Source organism: Cervus elaphus, chromosome 12, assembly GCF_910594005.1.
Source record: "Cervus elaphus chromosome 12, mCerEla1.1, whole genome shotgun sequence".
NCBI lineage: Eukaryota > Metazoa > Chordata > Mammalia > Artiodactyla > Cervidae > Cervus > Cervus elaphus.
This window is the reverse complement of record NC_057826.1, coordinates 30,472,555-30,497,919: the sequence shown is the minus strand read 5'-3', so window position 1 is coordinate 30,497,919 and position 25,365 is coordinate 30,472,555. Positions and strand designations below refer to the sequence as shown.

The following is a 25,365-nucleotide window of genomic DNA, read 5'->3' as shown; positions in this document are numbered from 1 at the left end:
CATAGTTAAAATCTATCTAAAAGGTAATCTGAGAAGGCAGGGTACCCCACTTATTAGCTCGCTATGTGACTTTGGGCATATTTCTTAACAGCTCATGTCTCTCTTCTCTGTACAGTGAGATCAAATTTATAAAATTGTTGTGAAAATTGAGAAAATATGATTTTGAAGTTGTCAGAGAACTTGGGGCATGGCAATGTTAATGTTATCACTGACAATGTCAGTGATGGTGACAGTAATTGAAATAATGGTATGGACTGAGTTTCTATTCATTCACAGTCATGCTAGCCAGGGATTCAGGTCCATATTCATAAATAATGATACCTGGATTTCTTAGAACAGCACCTCTCCCTTAATTTCTCACAGGACGTTTCAAGGTGAAGACAGTAAGGTAGGAGGAGGCATTGTGAAGATAAGGGAAGAGACCAAGAAAGTCTTTATTGTGAGTGTCAGAAATTGTTAAAAAGGGTCCCTACTTAATTAAGACGTTCTAGGGATTTTTGCCCTACTAATTAATGGGGCTGTCCCTTAACTTCTGGGTAGAACCCTGAATCTGATTTGAGGAGCATCCTTAATTTATGTGTTGGATGATGGAGGCCAAGAGGAAGTCAAATTCCACTCCACTTACTTCTTAGCAGCACTCAGTCCCTGCTGACCTTGGGTAACCAGTGGAGATGCTCACATCATTGGGCTTGTCTGGCAAGCAGTTGTGAACACTGCTTAAACTCTGGGAAGTGGACATGTATGTGGGTCAAGCTGTGTTGTTAAATAAAATTAAGCTTCCTTTTTGTGGCCTAGGAAAGGCAAGTGGTTAGTAAATAGCTTCAGTTTTCAACATAAAACAATTAAAGAATATTTTTAGATGACAACATTGCAACTTTTATTTTTGCAATGGGGGAAAGTCCCTTTGTAGTATTCAACATCAAGAGGTTTCATTAAAGGAGTCAGTATTCCCAAATGAGTAACTTATTAGGTCAAAATGAACTGGATTTACAAGTTCTCTGCTCAGCAACAACATTTGTTCAAAGTTGCAGCATTATAATCTAATGTGTTTTCTAGCTGTTTGATTTCTGAAACTAAGCTAATAAAACAAAATGTCAGTGTTGAGGAAATAATAAAAGAATGTTTCAACAAAGCAGCAGAAACTGTTACTATTAGGAGTCTTTTTATTGAAGTATAGTTGATGTGTAATACTGCAGAAGTTACAAGTGTACACTGTAGTGATTCAGAATTTTTAATGGTTATACTCCATTTATAGTTAATGACGCAGAGGGATGGGATGGGGAGGGGGGTGGGAGGGGGTTTCAGGATGGGGAACACATGTAAACCCATGGCTAATTGATATCAACGTATAGAAAAAAAAATGGCTATATTCCCTGGGATATATAGTCTATTCTTGTAGTTTATTTTATACATAGTAGTTTGTACCTCTAAATCTCCTACCCAGCCGGGTCCCTATCCCTCCCCTCTCCCCACTGGTAACCACTAGTTTGTTCTCTATGAGTCTGCTTCTTTTTTGTTATATTTACTAGTTTGTTGTATTTTTTAGATTCCACATGTAAGTGATACCATACAGTATTTGTCTTTCTCTGTCTGACTTATTTCACTTTAGCATAATGCCCTCCAAGTTCTATCCATGTTGTTGCAAATGGCAAGTTTTCATTATTTTTTATGAATGAGTAGTATTCTGTTGTGTATATACCACATCTTCTCTATCTACTCATCTGTTGACGGACACTTGGGTTGTTTCCGTATCTTAGAAATTATAAATGATGCTGCCATGAGCATTGAGGTGCGTGTATCTTTTCCAATCAGTGTGTTTGGTTCTTTTGGATGTATCACCATGAATGGAGTTGCTGGGTGATATGGTAGTTCTATTTTTAGTGTTTTGAGAAGCCGCCATACTGTTTTCCACAGTGGCTGTTATTGTTAGAAGTCTTAAACTTAATTACCAGGGTGGATTTTCTGGCTTCCAATAAATTGACATTCTCTAAAATTTCTAAAAAATGAAAACTAGCAAACTTCTAATAACTTTCTCCTCAGTCATGTGATAAACTAGTTTATCCTGGTTGATTATTCTTGTGTGTATGTGAAATCTTTTTATTTGCAAAAACATATCGAATATAATAAACATCTGTATTTAACAAATGCTAACATTTTTTAATACCATGAATTTTAAAGAAAGAAATAAAACATCATAAACATTGTTGAAACCCAAAGGTGACCTCTATTCTGAAGGTGATGTATTTTCCTTTACCCATATATATATTTCTTTCTCTGAATATATATATCCATTGACAATATATGGTATGTCTTCATTTTAACTGCCATATAATATTTCATTATATGAACATGCCACAGCTTAATTATTTTTATCCCTCTTTGAATAATATCTGTTTTCAAGTTTTCATTATTTAAAAAAAAATTGCAACAAACATCCTTGTGTATATGTTCAAAAATTTCTCTAGGGTAGGCACCTAGACATGTAATTACTGAGTGGTTTGAACATTTTCACTTTTAGTTGCTCTCCAAAGTGTTTGTAATAGTTTCTATCTGCAGCAAATTAGTCGTCAACCATCCAAGGGCTTGGTATTATTGGAGGAGGTGGAACTAGTGTTTGTATGCTCTGATCAATCACTTTACCTAAGTTTGAATGTTTTGGGTACAAGATACTGTCATTAAAGTTCTTCAGTTTTCTCTCGTATAGCTTAGCAAATCAAATTAAAGTACAAATTCCTGGAGTAGAAAATAAACATTTCATTTAAAAAAGAAAAACCCAAAGTTTAGAGAATGAAAGCATTCCACTCAAATGTCCATAAAGCTGGACCAAAGTACAAAATGTTACAAGTACCTAAAAATGGACAATTCCCTCAGCATTATGTTTATTTGGTTTGACTACAAAGGAAACTGCTCTGTGTGTGGTTCACTCTTCCTCTCCTCTAGACCTCTTTGCACCCTCAGGTCCAGACCCAGGGAAGCTGTGTTTCCATCTTTAGCCAGCTCTTGACTGATATATGCCATCATCAAACACAGGAAGTTCCTCCGAGGCATCCGCCAATTCCCTGGCGGGTGAGTAAAGTGCAGGTGCAAAGCCAGCATGTTACACAAACAGGCACAGTGGCTGGAAACGCACACAACTGGTCTGTTTCTTTTCTTCTAACCAGAGCACGCTTTTCTGGGACATCTCTTTATACAAATTATAAAAGCCTCTCCCCTTTCTTGTACTCCGCAATTCCTTCAGAGACTGAGAAACTGAGATGGTAACTCGGTGCTTGTCTGTGCTCCCCACCTGCAGTCTGAGGTGGTTTCCACGTACAGGTCAGTCAGTTCACGGATCTGGAGGCTGCTGGTTCTTCAGCCTATGATTCCTCACTCTGCTTTGTTCTTTGCAGCCTTGTGAAAGCAGTGGATATGTATCTGCTCTGTGGAGACCGTCTCTCTTTTGTGCTTCCTCGTACTTGCATTTCTTCAGCGAGGAACACCCTTCATCCAAGGCCTTGCTTCCCTTCTAATTAGAGAACACCAGAGTGGTAGACGAAGGGAGAGAATGACCTTGTGTTTTGCATTTACCGTCTTTCAAGCAAAAGTGAAAATAAGTAGGCAACATATAGCTGAGACAGAGTAAGGTATCTTGGTTGGACAAACCAATTAACATGGAGCCATGGGGAGTGTGGGGTTGTGTGTCCTGTGGAGCTCCATTTTCCCCTCTGGAATGGGGGCTGGAGAAGCAAGCCCCGCAGCTCTCACTGTACTTGTCACTCAGGCCTGCATCTGTGCTGTGCTGTGGCAAGAACACTCTTGCTTCTGCTCCAGTCTCTGGAAGAGACTTGGAGCTGTGGGTTTGAATGGAGATCCTGGGAGAGCAGTTGTTCTCAGCTACCAGAGAGCAGCTATCTTTGGCTTCCAAATCTTAATTGTTAAGCAGATTCCTTTTGACAGCTCAGCTGCAGGACAAAATTCCATCATGTGTTGATTGCAGAGTTTGGAATACATGACAGTCTTGGAGCTCTCACTCTTTGTTTAGAATACTTGTCAACAGTGCCATTGTGGAACCAGGGTTCTAAATGCAACTCTGTGAGACCCTTTGAGCCCCTTGCCTGTGTGTTGAAGCACATAGGCATTGGTCCATTGCATTTCCAAAATTCTGCAATCTGCAGGTATAGAATTGCACACTGAACGAGTGTTCTCAGCAATCACTGCATCTCTGGAAAGGAGTATCACTTTATCTCACACATGAGAATCCAGAACTAGCCTCCTGTTCTGGTTATCACCAGCCCAGGAACATGTAGCTCATGAGACAGTCCAGACCAACACACCTGCCCTGTGTCAGTTTTCCTTTGGACTGTGGCTTCCTTCCTTGGTTAGTGGAGTTGACTGTGAATCACTCCAAGCAGAATTGTGCAAAAAGATTTATCTTGATTATTAACTGTATAAACAATGAGGGATTGAAGCCCAGAGGACTTTGAGAAGCATTTGGAGGTTATAAATAACCTCACTACGAATAGTGTGGTAATTGATTAGTGCTGTCTGCCATGACACATGATGGGAGAATGTGGCACGTGTAGTAGTTATGTACCCTCCTTATTCTTGAAGGTTCCTCTGGTGCCTAGATTATGGTTGTACACAAGTGTCACCTACCACGCTTCTTTCCCTTGGGTCCTCCCTGGTTCTCTTCAGAGTCTCTAGGTCTTATGACATAAAACACCACCCCAAGTCAGCCTGACTTCACCAGCTCCAGGAGACAGGTTTAGGAAAGACATCAGTAGAAGAAAGTATCAACTTTGGATGAGAGACCAAAGAAGGAAAAAAAACCACTTTACTTGCGTTTTCATATATATATATATATATATATATTTATATATTTATATATATTTATTTATTTATTTCACCTTTTCACTAATAGCTCTAGCACACCTAATGTTATTGAATCCATGTTATGGTTGGTGCATTTCAGAGCTTCTTCCCCTTGGGAAGTAGAAATAAGCTTTGAGTTCCCAGTGTAAGTTAGAATGTGCCGCTAATAACTTCTGTGTGGGGTTCTCTTACACTCCAGAAACTGAATAATGTGTGGGACAAGTTGCAGTGAAAAGTCTGCTGAAGAATACCAACTTGAAGTTAGTGTCTTAACTTCTCTTGTTATTCTTCAGTGCACTGTGGAACAACAGTGACTGGAGCAGTCTCAGGATGCCATCCTTTTATCTGTCCCATATGTAAGGAAAGGCAGTTTATGTTTCCTCAGTTTCTAAGCTCTATTTGCCCACATCCTCACACTTAGACATTTCTGAGACAGTGACATCTTCCAATGGATGCTTTTCTCTTTTCTTTCTTTTGCCAAAAATGCTGTTATTAACTCAGTTGTATTCTGAATTAAAGAGTCAGTGATGACTTAAAACCAGAGATAGAGTTATAACTCTCCTTCCAGGGGACAGTTAACCCTGCCGTAGCATTTCTCACAGGCATCCTGAGAATGCTTCCCTGAATGGAACTTGCCTTTATGGGCTCACTGTTTCCCCCAATTCTCTTCATAGTTTAATTACTATTTTCCAAAGTCCTCTCTTTATGGCCTCGTGTTAAGCGTTATACTGCAAATCATAAACACACTTTGATTGTTTTCCCAAGAGCAGGTTACAGAACATCAGAAGCTGCCTTACAGCATTCCGAAAGGCTGGTCTGGTAGCAAATCTGGTAGCAAGATGTGAGGCAACAAAGGCCACGGACACCACTGATTGGATTTCCACACTGCATGAGGGTTTAGTGGTGTGTGTCCAAACATGTTCATTTACCAGCCAGCTGGACTAAATCGTACCTGGGTCTATAGCACTCCCAGATGACACGTGGGTCAAAGACTCAGCTCTTACCAAGCTACATAGAAGTAATTTGTTTTAAGTCATAGCACACCTTTGCATCATAGGCAGCAGGGAAATGTGGGCTGGTGTCATTTCTGAAAATATTAATCGGAGCCTTTTTCTATGCCATGAAAATGAAGGGAAATTGTCATTTAAAATTGGCTTCAGATGTTGGATTTACATTGATTGAGATGTTTAGGCTCCAGTCATTTTCCATGCCATGAAGTGCTTTGCCAGAAAAGTGACTTGTTAAAATAAATGAAATAAATATCTCGTAGTTTGGAAAATGGGCTGTAAAGTCTCAGCTTTTAGTTCTAGGTGAGGATTGTGGCTATTTTCTCAGCTATATTAGCACACGAAATGCATGTTCCCTGAGGATTCTGTAGCATGTGACTTGTAAGATTTCAGTTCTGTAAGGTCAGCCAAGACTTTTTCAGGAAAGAAGAGGGTGTTGGAACAGATTGGGCCCCTGAGCTGTTTAAGAATCGCAGCTGGTCTCCTTACTGTCGAAGTCACGCTGTTACTCTTTGTTTCATCGCTGCTGTTCCCACAGAGAGACTAGACGTCTTCAAAGTGGCACTCTTAATTTTGGAGAGAATAAAAGTGATAGCTGGCTGAGAAGCAGCACAAGCCTGATTTTGTTTTATTTTATTTTTGAATAGTGGTCAAGTGTGGTTTTCTTTCTGGCTGGGGGTGGGAGTTGGGGAGTGGGGGAGTGGGTCTAAACTCACTGAGTTGACCACTTTTCTTTTGGTGAGGAGTGAAAGAAATTTCTTAGACGTATTCCAGGGGACTTCACTGGTGGTCCAGTGGCTACGATTCTGTGCTCCCAATGCACGGGTCCCTGGTTCAATCCCTCGTCAGGGGATTAGATCTTGCATGCTGCAACTGAAGATCCCATGTGCTGCAACTAAGACCAGTGCAGCCAAATAATTAATTGTGTGTGTGTGTGTGTGTGTGTGTGTGTGTGTGTATAAAAGAAGTGTCCCAGCTATTTGACCAGCAAATTTCTGGGGAGGATGGAGAACCAGGTGCATCTGCATATATAATGGGGGAGGGGTAACATAGAATAGTCTCAGTGGTTTCAAATCAGTCTCAGAGATGCATAAATAGAAACCATGCCACACAGACTAGACAAGGCAGTGGAAGCAGGCAGAACTGAAGTGAAGTGGTAAGGAGAGGGTAGGTGTTTTTCATCTAAAGCTTTGGGCTTCCCAGGTAGCACAAGTGGTAAAGAACCCGCCTGCCAATGCAGAAGATGTAAGAGATGCAAGTTCGATTCCTGAGTCAGGAAGATCCTCTGGAGAAGGAAATGGCAACCCACTCCAGTATTCTTGCCTGGAGAATCCCATGGAGAGAGGAGCCTGGCGGGTTACGGTCCATAGGGTGCGACTTAGCATGTACGCACAAGCATTTGTGTGATTTAGATGTGATGAGTCTGGTGCAAGGTGTTAGTCATACAGCTTGGTTTCCACATTACACCTTTGTAGACTGTGTCCTCTTCAACCAGGAAGTACTAGTCATCTTTTATTTTGCTAAATTGTGGTTTCATTGAAATGCCAGAAAAAAAAAAATACTGAATGTTCTGTCTATAGCACTCTTCAGAGTAATCTCCACTTTTCACTATTTTTGAGCTATTTAACAAAACTGCAGACTTGGTTTGTTGTTGTTTTTTTTTTAAAAACTGATCACAGTGCAGATGTTCTTGTCCATTGAAATGTCTTGTGTCTAATGTAGTTGCTTATTGCCCTATTAACTAGTTTTGCATCTATTTGTAAATTAATATCTATATATCTTTGCTAACAAATTTTCTTTTGAACCTGTTGTAACATCTTACTGTTTTTCTCTCATTTACTCATGAGTTCAACAAAATCTTTGACTTGAGTCATGCCGAAATCATGCCATTTTACTTTAAAAAAATTATCCTTTGTCAATGCAGAATTTTAAACTTAGAGCTGATAGGGGGCTACCTTACTTTAAGTAATCTGAGATCTTTAATCATATTTTAAATGAGTACATGATATGATAATGTCTAGCCCTGTCTGGGAAAACATGCCTTGTCTATCAGTTTTACTGAACTTTATACCTGCATCCACTAGAGCAAGGGAAGAAGCAGAACTCAGGAGGTCAGAAGAGGTGTCAGGCTTCATACATGGAAGAAGTTCCTATGATGTTTGAAGAGGTGGATGTACAGGAAAGGAGCATACATATAATCAGTGAGCCTGGGTCCTACTTCATTTCTGTTATGTTTTAGAAATGACATGTCCTCAATCTTATAAAAAGAAAACTGATTTTACTATTGAGTTTATGGCAAACTTTGTTAAAGTATGTATGCTTGATAAAATACAGACTGTCTATGTTTACCTTTGTTTCCTAGATCTTTTATTCTATATCAGACATGTCACTTGTTATGGCCCATTAGGAAAGCAAGAACTTGTTCATTCTGCTCAGATATCAGATAGTATCTCAGCTGCCCTCTGAGTAGAGACTGTGTAGAGTGGAGCATCACTGACAAGCACATTCCTTTCATAGGAATTCAGATGCCTTATATTGGAGTTATTTTTCCAAGTAGCGGACGTGAGAGTGTGATGAGTGTATGGAAAATTTGAGATTTTTCTTTCTTTTTTTTTTATGAATTGAGGAAGATAAACGTTTGCTGTTCAGTCACTGGAGAACTTTTGGTCTGGTTAGGAGATGACTCTGGGAGGACGTAATAGCTTTTTTTTCAAATCAGTTAAATATTTGCTGGGTTATTGCTCATAGGAGAAATTAGACTTAGTCCATATAGTTCCCAAGGCAAAACTAAGGCCAACAAGTTCTTGGAGTTCCAAGGAGACATCTGCCAATTCAGAATGAGGTGAGTTTTCTGACAGTCAGTGAGAATGCTGGTTCCAAACAAACTCTGGGCCCTTGAAGCCTTCTCTCAGAGAACACATGATCGATCACCTGCTGATGACCTTCTGTAAGGAATCCCTGTGAGGAGAAACTCAAACTAGGGTGTCTCCAGGGTCAAAGACATAGCTATATAATTACGTGATGGCTTGCCTTAAAAACATGCAGATGTTTTATAGCATGAGGAGAAATGAAGAAGAAAGTTTGCTCTTCTCCTGTGATTCTAAATGCTAAATATGAAAGCTACTGCTATGGCGAGTCACCCTCCAGTCTTTCTAGAAAATGACTGACATTCTGAGGCTCAGGAGGAGGTGTTGGATTTCCTGGCGGATGAAGAAGCTGCTGTTGTGTAATCGTTCTTGTGTGGGCCCAACCGGATTTTGGCAGCAGTTACGTTTGATGTGTAATTGTGGCCGTGGCCAAAAAATGTAACCAGGGTTGGCAGTCCCAGGCACCACATGACTCTCTTGAACTGTGACAACATAGGAATTACGTTTTGAAACCCACTGCCTGTGTCTGGCAAACTTCAGACATAGGATATAGTTTCAGCCCACTGCTAAGGGTGGGGGTTGGAAGGACTGAGTGAAGCAACTGTCTCGGGAATGCAAGTTTGTGGACCTACTGGGTTTTCTTTTCCTGATGAAAGAAGAGCAAGAGGGAAGGAATTGGAGGCAAATGTCAGGATTTAAAAGACCTAATGATTCTGTGCTATTTTTTAAAAATGAGATTTCAAGAAGCAGCAAGCTTGGTAAGAAGGTAGACTTTTCAGGGTCTGTTCCATCTCTTGCAAAAGTGCACATTACTGGGCAAATCCCACACATTTTATGTGCTCATCCAAACTTATAACTGGGATTTACTGGACATAGAGTGGCTTCGAGGAGAGGAGAAAGCATGGAAAACAATTGGTGATCAAGTAAGAATTTTGAGAATTTTGATGTTCTCCCACCCTCTTGAGAGTCGAGCTTAATCTAGCACAGAGGTTGGCAAACCATGGCCCGTGGGTCAGATCTGACCAATAGCCTGTTTTTGTAAATGAAGTGTTACTGAGACATGGCAAGGGCCCACTCTCTTTAAGTGTTATCTATAGCTGCTTTCTTTACCACTGAGCCACCTGGGACGCCTGCCAAGCAGGAGACACAGGTTCAATCCCTGGGTCAGGAATATTCCCTGGAGAGGGAAATGGCAACCCAATCCAGTATTCTTGCCTGGGAAATCCCATGGACAGAGGAGCCTGGCAGACTACAGTCCATGGGGTTGCAAAGAGTTGGACACGACTTAGTGACCAAACCACTATCACCGTCGCTGCTTCGAGTATACAAAGGCAGAGTTGAATCGAGTAGTTGCAACAGACTGTGTGGTCTACAAAGCCTAAAATATGTATGATCTGGCCCTTTACAGAAAAGGCTAGCTGTTCCATACTTCATCATGGCCGTATTTTAAGAAGATAGTAATTATCCTGGTACTGTTGAGCTAGAAGGGAAAGAGTGTTGTTGTTCAGGCACTCAGTTGTGTCCGAATCTTTGCAACCCTATGGACTGTAGCACGCCAAGCTTCTCTGTCCTTCACCATCTCCCAGAGCTTGCTCAAATTCATATCCATTGAGGCGGTGATGCCATTCAACCATCTTGTCCTCTGTCATCCCCTTCTCCTCTTGCCTTCAAACTTTCGCAGCATCAGGGTCTTTTCCAGTGAGTTGGCTCTTCACATCAGATGGCCAAAGTATTGGAGCTTCAGCTTTAATATCAGTCCCTACGATGAATTTTCAGGACTGATTTCCTTTAGGATTGACTGGTTTGATCTACTTGCAGTCCAAGGGACTCTCAAGAGTCTTCTCCAACACCATAGTTGAAAAGGATCGATTCTTTGGCACTTAGCCTTCTTTATGGTCCAGCTCGCACATCTGTACATGACTACTGGAAAAAACATAACTTTGACTAGACAGACCTTTGTTGGCAAGGTAATGTCCCTGCTTTTTAATACGCAGTCTAGATTTGTCATAGCTTTTCTTCCAAGGAGCAAGTGTCTTTTTTAATTTCATGGCTGCAGTCACCATCTGCAAGAAAAGAAAATAAAGTCTGTCACTGTTTCCATTGTTTCCCCATCTATTTGCCATGAAGTGATAGGGCAGTATGCCATGGTCTTAGTTTTTTGAATGTTGAGTTTTAAGCCAGCTTTTTCACTCTCCTCTTTCACCTTCATCAAGAGACTCTTTAGTTCCTCTTCCCTTTCTGCCATCAGGGTGGTGTCATCTGCATATCTGAGGTTATTGATATTTCTTCCGGCAATCTTGATTCCAGCTTGTGCTTCACCCAGATAGCAGAAGTTATTAGCAAGGCTGTCCACAAAATATTTTCCCCTCTTCCATTCTACCTGCTCTTCCTCTCACCCACATTGGTATCTGTTTCCTATCATTTGAGTTTATTAGATGCCACACACCATGGAGACACACCTAAAGAATAAAATTTTGACCTGTCTGGACCTTTCTGCCTAGAATTCTATAAAAATTCTAGGTATAGAGTGAATTTATTTAACAACTGTTGTATTGATTAGTCTATGGGGCTGAGCCCATTAAATCCAGAATAGGAATGACGATTCAATGCAACAGGTGACTATTTTGATCATTAACAAGGGATAGAACTTCTTGAACCTGTATGAGCATAGTGAACATGTTTTCTAATAGCATTTTCTTTAAAAGTGGAACAGGTTTTATTAGTATTTAGTTGCCTTTGTCCTATAATGAACATTGTCAGAATGAAGTTTACTTTGTATCATATGAAGCAGTACCTTTCTGCTATTGAGATTCATTTAGTTAAACCTTTATATAGCGCTACTGTTTTTCAGTTGATGGCACTATTGTGTATCACTAGAAGATTTTTAGCCAGTCTAAATGGTGAGTGTCTTTCTTTCCTACCAAGTATTATTCAAGAACCTCATGGGTTTGTAACTGAGTGGAGATTTATGGCTGTAGTTGGCCAAGTGCATTTGCTCCAGTCTGTGATTTGTGGTCTAGGGAACAACCACAGAGTGTGTCCTTTACAATTGATTGACCTTTGCACAGCCTATTTTGGGCCTTCTAAGCGCATCTTAAACAAAAAACAATACCAGTTCTTACATATTGTTACTTGATCCTATTAAAAATTTGTCCTGTGGTAATTTCAAAAGAAATATTCTTTACAATAAGACTTAATACTTAAGCTGCACTTTGAGACCCACTTATATCACTAAAGACTTCTGATGCTACCAAGAAATTGCAACATAATAAGTGTGGAAATTTTAGAACATGTTAGCATGTTTCAGCTACACAACCCTTATGCCAGATCACACAATTTCTTTGTCTGTAGCTGATATTAGGGCTAATAGAAATAGAAAATCCAATAAGAAGAAATAATTAGAGAAATGTTGTAAAATAATTTTCTGTAGGGAGCAGAAGGGTGCCCTGGTGATGGAGAACAGACACACCCCAAATGTTGCACAGTCTTGACCAGATATAGTTCATGTAATACAAAACATTAGAAAAAGCAGAGCTCTTGTCCCAACAGAACTTTCAAACTGATGCTTTCGAACTCCTATTTTAATTGTGAAAATAGCCCTTGTTCTTAGTAAAATGAAAGTGTGAATTGTACAGAAGTTTATAAATAAAAGACTTTTTCTACTACCCTGCTACCCAGGGGTAGCCGTTGTTACACTTTATTATGTCTATTTCCAGAAATGTTTGTGTGTAGTGTATATATTTTCTCTATAGATTGGAGATCATATTTTGAATCACTTTTCCCTCCATAATATACTTGGTCTTTTTTTTTTTTTTTTTAAGATTTGTTTTTTTTGGATGGGGAACCATTTTTAAAGTCTTTATTGAATTTGTTACAATATTGTTTATATTTTATGTTTTGGTTTTTTATTTTTGTCCACAAGGTGTGTGGGATCTTAGCTCTCTGACCAGGGATTGAACCCACACCCTCATGTGTTGGAAAGTGAAGTTTTAACTGCTGGACCATCAGGGAAGTCCCTACTTGATCAACTCTACTTCATTCTTTGCTACTGCTACAAAGTAGTTTATTCAACCACTTCCCTTTCATATACTTAACTCTGTTTGCTAATTTAAACAGTTCTGCAGTGAAACAAGTCTTTGTAATATGTATCTGTGCAAGTGTAATCATAGGCTAAATTCCTGAATAGACTTACAGAGTCAAAGACTGTGTGTGTTTTAAATGTGAACAATTACTGTCAAAATTTATGTTGAAACTGAAATTTTTGTAGCCCTAGTAACAGGGACTTAGAATGGCCATAGCTAGAGAACCTGAAACAGTATCATCATCATCCTAGCTAACATATGTTGAACATTTCTGTGCCTCCGGTTCCCAGAGCTCTTCCCTGGTAGCTCAGCTGCTAAAGAACCCGCCTGCAACGCAGGAGACCCCGGTTTGATTCCTGGGTTGGGAAGACCCGCTGGAGAAGGGATAGGCTACCCACTCCAGTATTCTTGGGCTTCCCTGGTGGCTCAGCTGGTCAAGAATCCATCTGCAATGTGGGAAACTGGGGTTCAATCCCTGGGTTGGGAAGATCCCTAGAGAAGATCTTTCCCTGGAGAAGATCTCCTGGAGAAGAGCTTCCTGGAGAACAGCTGCCCACTCCAGTATTCTGGCCTGGAGAATTCCATGGACTGTACAGTCCTTGTGGTGGCAAAGAGTCAGACACGACTGAGCAACTTTCACTTTCACTTTTTCATTAACTTATTAAACCCTTAGAGTGACCCTATGAGGTAGGCACCACTTTTACAGAAAAGGAAACTAAAGCTGAGTCACACACAGAAATTACTTACCTTTCCTGCCAAAAGTCATTTAAGTTAGGGAGTGTTTGAGGATTCAAATGCCTGTCTGTCGATGGTGATAGAAGTGGAGTACAATTAGCTTGGATTGAAAAAGAGATGATAGTGGAGTGAAAGACAGAAGTGTCAACAAATAAATAATGCAAATTTTATTCTTACGGGCAAAATGATACTAAGAAAAGCAAATGCACTGTTGAGCATTTAAAGAGGATGGGGGAGGAGCTCTTGAATTTTTTTTATTTTTAGTAGCCACTGACCAGCGATATGGAGTGAAAAATGTGCCAGTTGGAAATGAAGTGAGGTTAGAAATAGACTATGTATTTCTTTACTTTTTAAATGAGTTGGTTGATTAGAGCCCAATTTATAAAGAAAAAAGAAAAAATTCAATGTTCTTGAAGGTCCTTTGCACTGTACAAATTCCCTTTTCTAGCGAAGAGTTCGTTTGTTTAGAACTTGAGATTGTAGGAGCAAAGTGGAAAACCGGGAAAAGAGGTTAAAGCTGCATTCAGTGCAGGTTGAAAGCAAAGGCAGAGTGTCCATCCAGCAGGAAATTTTGTCCATGAATACAGTTATTGATGCCTATCAAGCTACTAAGGAAATAGGATGGGTTGAATTAGAGAGATAATAAAATAATTAGTGTTGAGATTTTCCCGCTCTAATTACCTTAGAAAGGAAGTAGCTGTTGCAAGTTAAAGGTTAACTGAATCACTGAACAACATAATTTTTTTAAATTATTGACTTTAGAAATTGAGCACTCTAAATATATTAATAGTAACAAATGATGTTTCGCATAACATCTCACTGTTAGTCATGTAGAATCTTAAAGCTTGTAGGTACTTTGAAAAGTCTAGTCTCACCTCTTAGTTTAAACAGAAGAAAAACAAGACCCGAAGATCTTCAAACTTAGCGGTAGGTGCTAATTGAATAAACCAACAAGTAAGTTCTTGAATCTCACCTTTGCATGGCCTCTCTGGTCATTTTTCCACCATACCATCTCTCTGAATATAAGTGATTTTTGCAAATATTCTCGGAAAGCAATTATCAGTGTAGAATTTAAGAACATAAAATGTTTATACCAATTCAATATCTAATAGACCTTCTAAAGATAGACATATAACTTAAATGCTTATTATGTTTTCAAGAGGAAAAAAACTGGATATTAATATGAATTATCCATTCTGTATGTGGAATAAAAAGAGCATTTAATGTGATTGCTACAACTTGTATTCGCATAGGACAATCTTCTCTAAGTGTCTTTAAGAGTTACCTACTATCTGTTTTAAAAGAGAGAGGGGGAAAGCAGTGTTTTTAAAGAATAGAATGAAAGCCATATTTTTGCTTATTTTCCATTAGAAAATTTCTAATGGAATCAGTGAAGTAGGTAGCCATAAGTAGGGTTAGATGTATATCGTTTAGGGATGGTTTTGTTTATAATTTCAGTGTCTATAGGTGGTCAGTGCCATGGGCTCATCTTCAGCAGCTCTTGAGAAGTCTCCATGAAGACAGACTGTAGCATGCAGTGTATAACAGACAGGATAACAGGTTAGGGAAAAGCTTCTTAGTACTGTCTGCATGCACAGATATAAAGATAGATGAGGTGTTGACAGAGAAGCAAAAGAGTTCCCACAGAAAGCCTGGAGAGAAGGTTCAGAGGTAGCCCGGGTAAGACATCAGACCTTAGAATAATATTCAGAAATGTTGAATGTAGCAAAAAGTAGCACTAAGGTTTAGGGAAAGGTGAACTCATTTTCATCTGCTAATCATATCTGAGTCTTTTACAGTGAAGTGGCGAAGAGTGAAAGAGCAGCTTTGCACTCAACGTGTATTGCTTGTGATTAATCTGAGGTCTCGTTTTAGGAAAAGAGGTTGTCATGATTCTTCTCACTGCCTCTGAATTTCCAGCAGGACGACCTTTAGCAACTCATCTGTACTCCCTTTGCCTCTGTTTCCTCTTCAGCCAAATGAGTGTGATGACAGCTCCCTCACAGGGTAGATTAAATGAAGATCGCAGTGCTTAGCACAGTGTTTGATGCATGGGAAGAAGCTCTGTATGTGTTAGGATATTGCTGCTGCTTCCGTTACAAATGCAGTGATACAGTTTGTACAGGCTTGTGTATTTTTCTACTTGTTTCTCTAGAACAAGTCTATAGAACCAAAACAGATGGCTCAAAGGATAGTATGTGTTAGAGGTTGGTGATGCATAAGATTCAGTTTCCTTCCAGAAATATTATGAGTTACCCTCCCATCAGTGATCCCTTTCATGGACTTCTTAGGAGAAAGTCTCCCCTTTGGCAAGTCTTCATGTCCAATGCTCTTTAGGGGACCTCGGAGAAAAATTAAATCCAGCTCCTTTTGGCCTGTGTCTCTGTATCACTGGAAACTCCAGCAGCCACACAAAGGAGGGGGAGATTCGGTTCACAGGTGTGAGTTTGTCTTGGCTACTACAGCACACACACGTCTGTAGAGCACCAGCGAAGCACACAGGGGAAACTGAAGATGCACCGCTAAAATGAAGGACTCCGAGGATCACCCTACTGGGCTTATAGTGATAACACTTCGTATTTTTACGAGAAGCTTTCACATACATTAGCTCGTTTGATTTTCTCAGCACTGAGGCATGTAAAATAAAAATGAAGCTTTCTTCCCCTAATTTTGACTGCAGAATCTAGATCTACTGTTAATCCATTTACATTATTTTAAAAGCATTTTCAAAGTATAAAGAGTTTTCTCTGTGTATTAATCTTAAGCTTCTAAAATGATCTCTCTTCTGTAACCATGAATGTTAAACTTACAACAGTCTGTCATGGGACCCCAGACGTGGGACGTGATTTTGTTGTAGTTTTGGAAATTTGCCCTAGTTTGAGGCAATAGAAAGATCTGGCGCCTTCTATTTCATTTTATAGGTTCAAATACCATTGAATATCACTGTGGGTTTTGGCTTGCTGAATACCTTGGTAGCAGTAGGGTTTTGCTAACTTCAATATATCATTTTAAGAGGAGAGAAGGGTTCAGCATTTATACTCCCATTGTAGCTGTTTTATTAACATGTTAAATAATAATCAAGGGCTGTTCTAAAAACTCATCAAATTTCCTTAGCTTTTAAAAGCCATGAAAGTGAAATCCAGTCCAACTTCAAAGCCTCTGCTATAGCCTTTGTCCCCGTCATCTGGCTTGTTCAATCTCCAGATGAAATTCATGCAACTCCCTGAGTTTGGATATCAGTTACTACCAGCCTTTAAGGCACTGTGAGCAACAGTTACTTTGCCCCCTTCTTGTGACTACTTAAAGAAGAGTTTTGAAATTGTTTCTTTTATCTCACCACAGTAGACCTGCCTAGAAAGATTTGTTTAGAGAAAGTTTGTTTCTTTTCTTTGAAGTAAAGTGCAGGACTGAAATTAATAGCCCTGCCTTGAAGCCATTATTCCAAGAATGGGGATCCAGACACAGTAAGGTGGTAGTAGCTACTTCATTGTCCAGTGCGGCTCTGTGTGCCTAGACCAGCACTTCTCCATGGAAACAAGAGGTGTCAACTGTACTAAGGTGCTCTCTGAATGTGAAGCTAGAGAAGAGCTGGAATTTTCCCCTTCATGTTTGTTTTGTCACACAAATGACTTAGACCCATACAGGTTTGCATGGAAATCTCTCACCACAAGACCATCTTCAAGTGGACGTGAAGCTCTGAGGGGACAGAAGCCAGTCACCTGATTCTGAGGGGAAGTGTGGGTTCACGTTGACAAAGATCTCCCATCCACAGACGCCCTAGGGACTCTGGTGCTGACTTAAAGTCACCCTGGTTTATAAAATGGAGCGATTTAGGAATGGGTTCCTGAATTCCTTGGCTTTCAGTTCTCTTCAGCTCAGATAATTTCTTCCATTACTTTTTCGCAAACTCACAAGCTGTCATGGCATAAGGGCTGGACCTGGGACTAATGTGTGTTCATTTTGTTGCCTTCCATGCGATGTTGGGCTTTATTTTATCTCCTCATCTGAAGCAGTACCTAGTTTTGGTCACATCAAATGAGACCCTTCTTTAAAATATTTACTATCTGCTGGAGCCTGAATAAACCAACTGCAAAGTCTGGTTAACAACTGGCCAAATCCCACGGTCATTTTTAAAGATAACTTCCCCTCTTTTATGAGTTTCATCCAGACATGTAATCTGGCAGTAGTAGTGTCTTTAGCGCCACACAGAACCTAGAGGCCCTTTGTCCTTGCATTATACACAGACCCCTTCCCAATGTCACTGCTCCCCTGAAGGAAGACAGCAGCATCATAACTGTGTGTGGCTAAGCTCTCATTTCATCTCCCCTTGCTTCCTGGTTGGAAAACACGCCCTTTGTCATACCTAATTCTGACTTCAGCACTATCTGTGGAGATTGCATCAGGAATACCACCCTGGTCAAAGGGACAGTCTGGTGATCTAAAGCCAACATGAAAAGACAAATATCTTACATCTCCGTGTCTTCTAATGGTTTGTGTGGGCCATTGTCTAGAAGCTCTGGAAGTCAGATGTTTTTGTGACCATTGTGTATATCTGGTGGTATATCACTTTTTTTTCTCTTCTGTCTCTTTAGGACCAGGAAGAAAACAAGGGAGCAACAAGTTGGCCTGAGTTCTACATTGATCAGCTCAATTCCATGGCTGCTGTAGGTATCCTTTCTGTTCTCTGACACAGTTTAAAATGGAAATTTAGTGCAAAGCATGCATTTGCATAACAAATTCACTTAAGTAAGAACTACCAAATATCACTCTCACTCCAAAGTCCATTCCTAATGTTCAGTGTTGGGGGAGAAAGGAGAGGCAGGAGTGGTACTTGGCAAAATGATTATTTTCCAGTATGTTTTACATAAAATCAGCACATACCAAAATATAAGTGAATTTAATGTTATTGGAGGAAATGTAATCATAAATCTGGCTTCTGTTCAGCTTTAACTTGCAACTGGTCTTATCAATCATGTGGAACTTGGATAGGGCAACACCTAACATTCTAAATGTTAATACCATTTAGAAATAGTACAATGAAATTATCCCTTCACTGTTCTCTTCCCCCTCCCCTGTTTTTTAAAACTGAGGGCTTTCTTGGGTTCTTGGTCTTATAGGGTACCAAAATATTCTTTTACTCTTATAAATAATTTTTAAAAAGTTCACGAAATAGGTGGTTTAGTGAAAAGGCATGATAGTAATAATGCTGAGATGTTCTTGGGAAATCTTTGGTAGGTGGATTTTTGATTTAGTAATCGCTAAAAAGGTGTTCTCAATGTCTAAAATTGCACATTCCAGTCACATGGATATTTCTGCGATGTCAGAGTTTTGAGCTGCTTGAGGAATCAGCAAAGATACACAGCAGAAAACACATCATCAACATTTGAGTCTTAATAGCTTAAATCCTGTCCATGTTGATAGAAGTTGGAGGTTTCCCACAGCAGAGCAGTCTTTGCCTCTGTGGGCACACTTCTGATTTTAAGAGTGTATCTGTCAGGTTCAACTTTGAGTTTATTCCATTCAAGCAGATGACAACTTCCATGGTATTTTCTCTACCTCTCCCTTTCCTCCTGTCCCCAGAGTCCTTGGGGAGAATTCATTTCTTATCACTTAGAGCAAACATTCTAGATTGTCTAATATTTTGCTGCTGCTAAAAAAGTTAAAAACTGACTAGAATATGTGAATCATTCACACTTCTGCTAAACTTTCAGAGGCCTTGACTTTTCGTAACTTCCTCTTCTCTAGCTTTTCCTTTGATGAGGCTTCTTCTGCTGTCACATCATGAATAAAATAAACAGCCTGGTACATGTGAACAGAGCTGTATAAATTATAGAAGAAACTGCATAAGCTTTTGCCCCAAGGGTTTCTCTAAAAGCACAGCAGAAAAGAACAGAAAGTAACCACCAAATCCTTCTACCAGGCATCTGACACAAAGATGAGAAAAGGGTGATCTCAGCATTCATATGAATGTGTTAACAGAACATGAGGCTTATGATGGCCTTCGGGGATTTTCTCTCCATCCGCCTGAGCAATAATAATACAGAGCTATTTGCATTTCCTGCACGTAAAGGTTATTTCTGAAATCTTGTTCTTGGCTGTTAGGGGGAAAAAAAGAGCTGTCAGGCAGGCTGTCTCTCTTTCTAATTAAGTCAGCCTTATTTGATGTCTAACGTGGAAAGTTGCTCCTTTGTTAATGCATTCACTTCTGTGAGTGGAGAAGTACTAAATAACTGGGTCTTTTCCTTTCTTCACATTTTAGGGCAGTTGGTTAATCTGTCCTTTAGTGACTTACTCCACGCCTTGTCCGGAGTTGGCCTGGCTTATTTCCTGTGCTAGAAGGTCCCCAATGTGCCAGTTTGTAGCACTTCTTCAAGAACCTCCCTTTTCCTTCATCCAGAACCTTTTGCTACATTCACACATCATCTACATTTCAATTATACTTGCTTCCTAATCCAAAGCCCTCTCCAAGAGTATCTCCAGGCCCTTAAATGTTAGTGACTTTGCTCTTCTTTATGGACATGTGTGTGTGAGCAAACTGGGAGAAAGTGAAGGACCGAGGAGCCTGGCGGGCTCCATGGGGGGTTGCAAAGAGTCGGACTTAGCAACTAAACAACAACAAATGCATTAAACACCTAGCAAAGCTTTTTTCTGCTCCTTGAAGGACAAAGCTAGCATCTTTTTCAGGGTTAAGAGTAAAGGCATTATAACAATTGATGAAATAATGAGGCGTCAACACTTCTGCATCTATAAAGGAGCAAGGAGGTCTGAGGAGACCAGAAACCCTTTGCTGAGTTTTGTTTTTCTCACCCTAAGTGGCCACCGCCTCCTTAGAGGTCTTGCTAACCTCTCTGGAGAATTCCTCACAGCGGAAATTCTGAGACATCATCCCTGGGGACTTGGAAAGGCACATGACTCCTCCCGGTCCTTTCCTGGTTTGGCAGCCAAGCTGTCTGGCTCTGCTTTGGGAATTGTTGAAGGGGTGTTTATCCACATCATCATCATCCATTGTCTTCAGCACCAGTAGCGGCTGCTGCTATTGAGTGTGCGTCATGTGACAGGCAGACTAACAGGCACTTTACATGCTGTTTTATTTATTTATTTTTTTTTTCCAGTGGGTTTTGTCATACATTGATATGAATCAGCCATGGATTTACATGTATTCCCAATCCCGATCCCCCCTCCCACCTCCCTCTCCACCCGATTCCTCTGGGTCTTCCCAGTGCACCAGGCCGGAGCACTTGTCTCATGCATCCCACCTGGGCTGGTGATCTGTTTCACCATAGATAGTATACATGCTGTTCTTTTGAAATATCCCACCCTCACATCACTACATGCTGTTTTAAATCCTTACAAGCACCCTCTGCTCTAAGTGCTACTTATAGATAAGGAGTCCGAGACTCAGATAAAGGTTACCTTGCCCAAGGTCATCTCATTTGGAAGTGGTAGAGCTGGAATTTAAGCCTATCAGTCAAGCCTATCAGCTCAAAGACTCCTTTCCAGCTTGCCTGTCACTAACTAGGTTTTTAAAATCCTTTATCACTGTGGAAGAGGCCTGGAAATCCCACCCACGCCCCACCTCCCAGCTTTTCTGAGGTGGGACAGGCATCTGCAGAGCCTGATAAATAGTCCAAGTTGAGAACCACAGCACTTACTGGTCTGTGAAGCCCTTTGTGGAACAAGTGCAGTTACTTTATGGAAGCCTCGTAACAAGAATTCTTTGTTCTTTAAAGGACCCCTGAGTGATCTGTTGGCTTTTAAAGAGTGAAAAACAGTTTAATAAAAGGAGAGCGTGTTCCAGAAGGGCCCGGACTTTCTTGGTGTGTGGCTTCTGCGTGTACTCTCAGGGAGCAAGGATGTGAGGTGATGAAGTTCTGTGTGCTTAGCAGGTTGGCTTATTGATTTCACACCGGTGAAAGCTTACTTCCAGACTTTCCCAGTCAGGGATGGTTTCTGTGCCTGGTTTGTACATCTCTCTCCTCCCTGCATGTTCCAGTGTAAACCTCAGCAGCTTTGACCAGCAGGAGCCTCTGCTAGGACGCACTCTCTCCTTTGCCCACTCCTCAAATGAGCAGAGATTTAGTAAGTGGTTAGCGCGCCCAAGGAGGCCACCACAGCCCTGTCCAGTGTATGCCAAGGTGCATCCTGGCTGTTTGGCATAGCAGTTATCTTAGGAAATGTAAGCATATCCCCCTTTTCTGTGAAAAACTGCAAATTTAGACTTCTTCATAAATGTGAAGCTTGAAAACTTGAGACTTCATATAAATTATTTTATTTTGAAAAGTCATTTTAGAATATCAGCTTCATCTACATAGAATCGATTTTCTCAATACAATAAACAGTCTTAGATTCAACTCTAATTGTACTACACACAGAAAAGAGGATAATGTCTTCTGTTTTGAGAGGAAAGTAATAGTTCTTATATTGGGAAAGGAAATTCTAATTTAAATTTCTTTTCATAAAATTCCCAGCTCCTCTAGGGAGAGACTTAATGTAGTCTGCCTTTATTTGGAGCTTCCCCCTTCCCCAAGATTGTTAAAAGGATAAATATGTGCATCTTTATTTGGTATTAATGAACCACAATAAGAAATGTATTTAGTCTTTAATTTGGGAGGTTTGGGTGACTAAGCTTAGGGACAAGAAGTGATGTTCATAAAAGTTTTGATCCTGGACTGTGGATTCAAAGTGATTGCTTGAGAGTCTAAACAAATTCAGCTGTGCCACAGGAGATTAAACGTTCTTGGCTGGATTTGTGCTAAATTTTCCAGGATATGGGTCTCACGGAGCCATGAAGAAATTCATTGGCTCTTTGCACACACAGCCTCTTCCCCTGCCATCCTCTGGTGACAGATGTCAGGGCACATCTGTAGCAAGAGGACAGCTTTAGCAGAAATAATTCAACTATAAAAAACAAGACTTTACTGATATTTATTTCAGTTGCTGTGAATGATACTGATATATGTTTGCTTTGAGCTTTACCCTCCTAAGTGTGAAGTCAAATTTAGGTTTTAGTTAACATTTAGTTACCTAACGCTTATACTGTGAACGTGAAAAAATTAAGTAAAGTCACCCCTTGATGATGTGTGGTCCTGAAAGAAAGGGAGAGACTGTACCATTGAGACATAGGAATAAGAGCCAAATGTTTTCTTCAATATCCCAGTCTGTTTCCCAACCATGCGTTTTATCAGAATAGGTAACAGGTAGAAACACTGAGACTGGACAAGCACATGTTAAAAGTAGGAAGAAGGCAAGGGACCTGTGGTTCTGTGGGTGGAGGCACCTAGGGCCTTAAGCCTTGGGATGCTTTTAGTACCAGGCTTCCCTGGTGGCTCAGGGATAAAAGAATTCACCTGCCAATGCAGAAGATGCGGGTTCGATACCTGGGTCAGGAAGATCTCCTGGAGGAGGAAATGGCAACTTACTCCAGTATTCTTGCCTGGAGAATTCCATGGACAGAGGAGCCTGGTGGGCTAAAGTTCATAGGGTTGCAAAGAACTGGACACCACCTAGTGACTCAACAACAACTTTTAGTACACGTAGGTGACCATGAGGTAAAAGGAATGAAAACAACTTTTTAACAAGTCTGTGAATCTTACCAGCATTCATGACTTTGTGATATCAGCTGAGATCTGCTTCCTAGGGCCTTCCTCTTTGAAGTGAGGTCTACAGACTGCAGCATCAGCTCCATCAGGAGCTCAGCATCTTTGGCTTCACCTCAGATATGCCAAGTCAGGACCCGCATTTTAACAAGCTTCCCCAGGAAATTTGTATCCTTGTTAAAGTTTGAAAAGTACTGCTCTGCCTCCAACTAATAAAAATAAATGAGGAAAAAAAAAAAAGAAAAGTACTGCTCTAGTCCTGGGTAGGAAGAGAACACACACACACACACACACACACACTCTCTCTATACCCTGATTTCCAAATGATGTTGAATCATTTCTAAAACTTAAGCATTTACTCTGAAGGAATTGTCTATCTTTATGTCAAGTTGAATTTAATCATTCTTCTTAAAACTAATTTGTTGTAACAGAAAGTGTAAAAGATTACACTTTTGGGCTGAGGAATGAGAGAGAGCATGGGAAGATTGCTGCCTGCCTCTGTTTGATAGTGTGATAATATTTCATTGTCAGAATGTTATATTTAACTACATGTCTAATGTTTCTATCAAGTATAAATAGTAATATCTTCATCAGAGTGTAGTTATAGAATAGTTATATAAGTACTTGGAAAACAATCTCTACTAAGATTTCTCAACACTTTCTTAAAACTTTATTTAAATTCAAAAGAACTAACTTGTAGTAGAGAGAATGATTCTGTGGAATTCTTGGTGCTTTTGCTCTACATGCTGGCTTATAGTAAATCTTAGTCATAGTCTCACTTAATTGTTTGTATTAAAAGTGATAGTAACATGTGATCTGTGGGCTTGTTTTGCTTGTGCCATAATTAAAACACATAATTTAAAGAAGTTACTTTATAATTTTCTTTGCATAGAGAAAATCTCTGCTGGCTTTAGAGAAGGAAGAGGAAGAAGAGAGAAGTAAAACTATAGAAAGTCTGAAGACAGCACTAAGGACAAAACCAATGAGGTAATGTTTTACTAGGCAGCATGTACCACTTGTCTCTCTTCTTTTTCTTCTTTTCTACTTTCTTCCTATTTTCTTTTTTCCCTTCCCTTTTCTTAATTTTTCTGCAATAGTCAAACTTTTGGGGTAGTCTTAAAGTAAAAACATGTAATTAAACCATGGATGAAATACCTTACATGTTGAACATTCACTAAATTATTTTTCTTCTGTTAAAAAAGATGTAGACAGGCATGAAGATGGCTAAAGTTAAAAATGGCAGACTAACAAATGTTGGTACAGATGTGGAGAAATTGTAACCCTCATTCACTGATGGTGGGAATATAAAATGGTGCAACCACTTTAGAAAACAGCTAGACAGTTCCTCAGAATATTAAACATTGTGTTGTCATGAACCAGCAGTGTTGCTCTTTCTTGATATATAGCCAAGGGAAGTGAAAATATGTCCCCTGAAACCTTATATGTGAATTTCAGCATTATTTATAATAGCCAGAAATGGAAGCTATCCAAATTCTATCAGCTGATGGATTCATAAGTAAAATGTGATATATCTATATAATGGAATACTTTTCAACCATAAAAAGTAATAGAGTACTGATACATGCTACAATATGGATGGGCCTTGAAAATATTTATGCAAAGTGAAAGAAGCCAGACACAAAGAACCACATATTGTATGATTCTGTTTATATGAAATATCCGCAAAAGGCCAATCCATAGAGACAAAAAGATAAGTCATTGCCTGGCGTTAGGAAGAGAGGGAAATGTTCTTCTAGGGTTGATTAGGAAGGGGTAATGGTTTTCTTGGGGTAATTAAAATGTTCCAAAATCAGATAGTGACCATGGTTGTACAACCCTGTGAATATATTAAAAATCACTGAATTATAATTTTGAAAGTATGGGTTTTATGGCATGTGAGTTATTGCTCAGTAAAACTGTTATAAAAGATGGATTATCATCTACTGTATGCCTCCCACACCTTTATTAATGCCTTTAAGTTTTGGTAGGATATGGGGGTGCTTACAGGTGCATTTCATTAGAACAAGTGCTATGAATGAAGCTTGGCTAGATCTTTCTTGGTCACATGGTTGGATGAAATGACTGGAAAATAAAGATTCCCTATATTTGATTATAAAATGATAAGAAAAATCTGCTGATTTCTCAAAAATTATGTACAGTTGTATGACAGAAGTTTTCTAGCCTGTCCTAACTGTGTTTTCCTCTGTATATGTATTCCGAATTCTCA

At 39.8% G+C, this 25,365-nt stretch overlaps 1 protein-coding gene across 2 annotated transcripts in view; it reads left to right on the top strand.

Moving 5' to 3' along the window:
- DAAM1 (dishevelled associated activator of morphogenesis 1) overlaps nucleotides 1-25,365 on the top strand; it is a 178,339-nt gene that overhangs the window by 105,397 nt on the left and 47,577 nt on the right. For both annotated transcript variants that reach the window (XM_043918837.1, XM_043918838.1), the window contains exons 4-5: nucleotides 18,135-18,206; nucleotides 24,031-24,125. In XM_043918837.1, coding sequence (XP_043774772.1) covers nucleotides 18,135-18,206; nucleotides 24,031-24,125 — 167 coding nt within the window. The remainder of the gene's footprint in view (nucleotides 1-18,134; nucleotides 18,207-24,030; nucleotides 24,126-25,365) is intronic.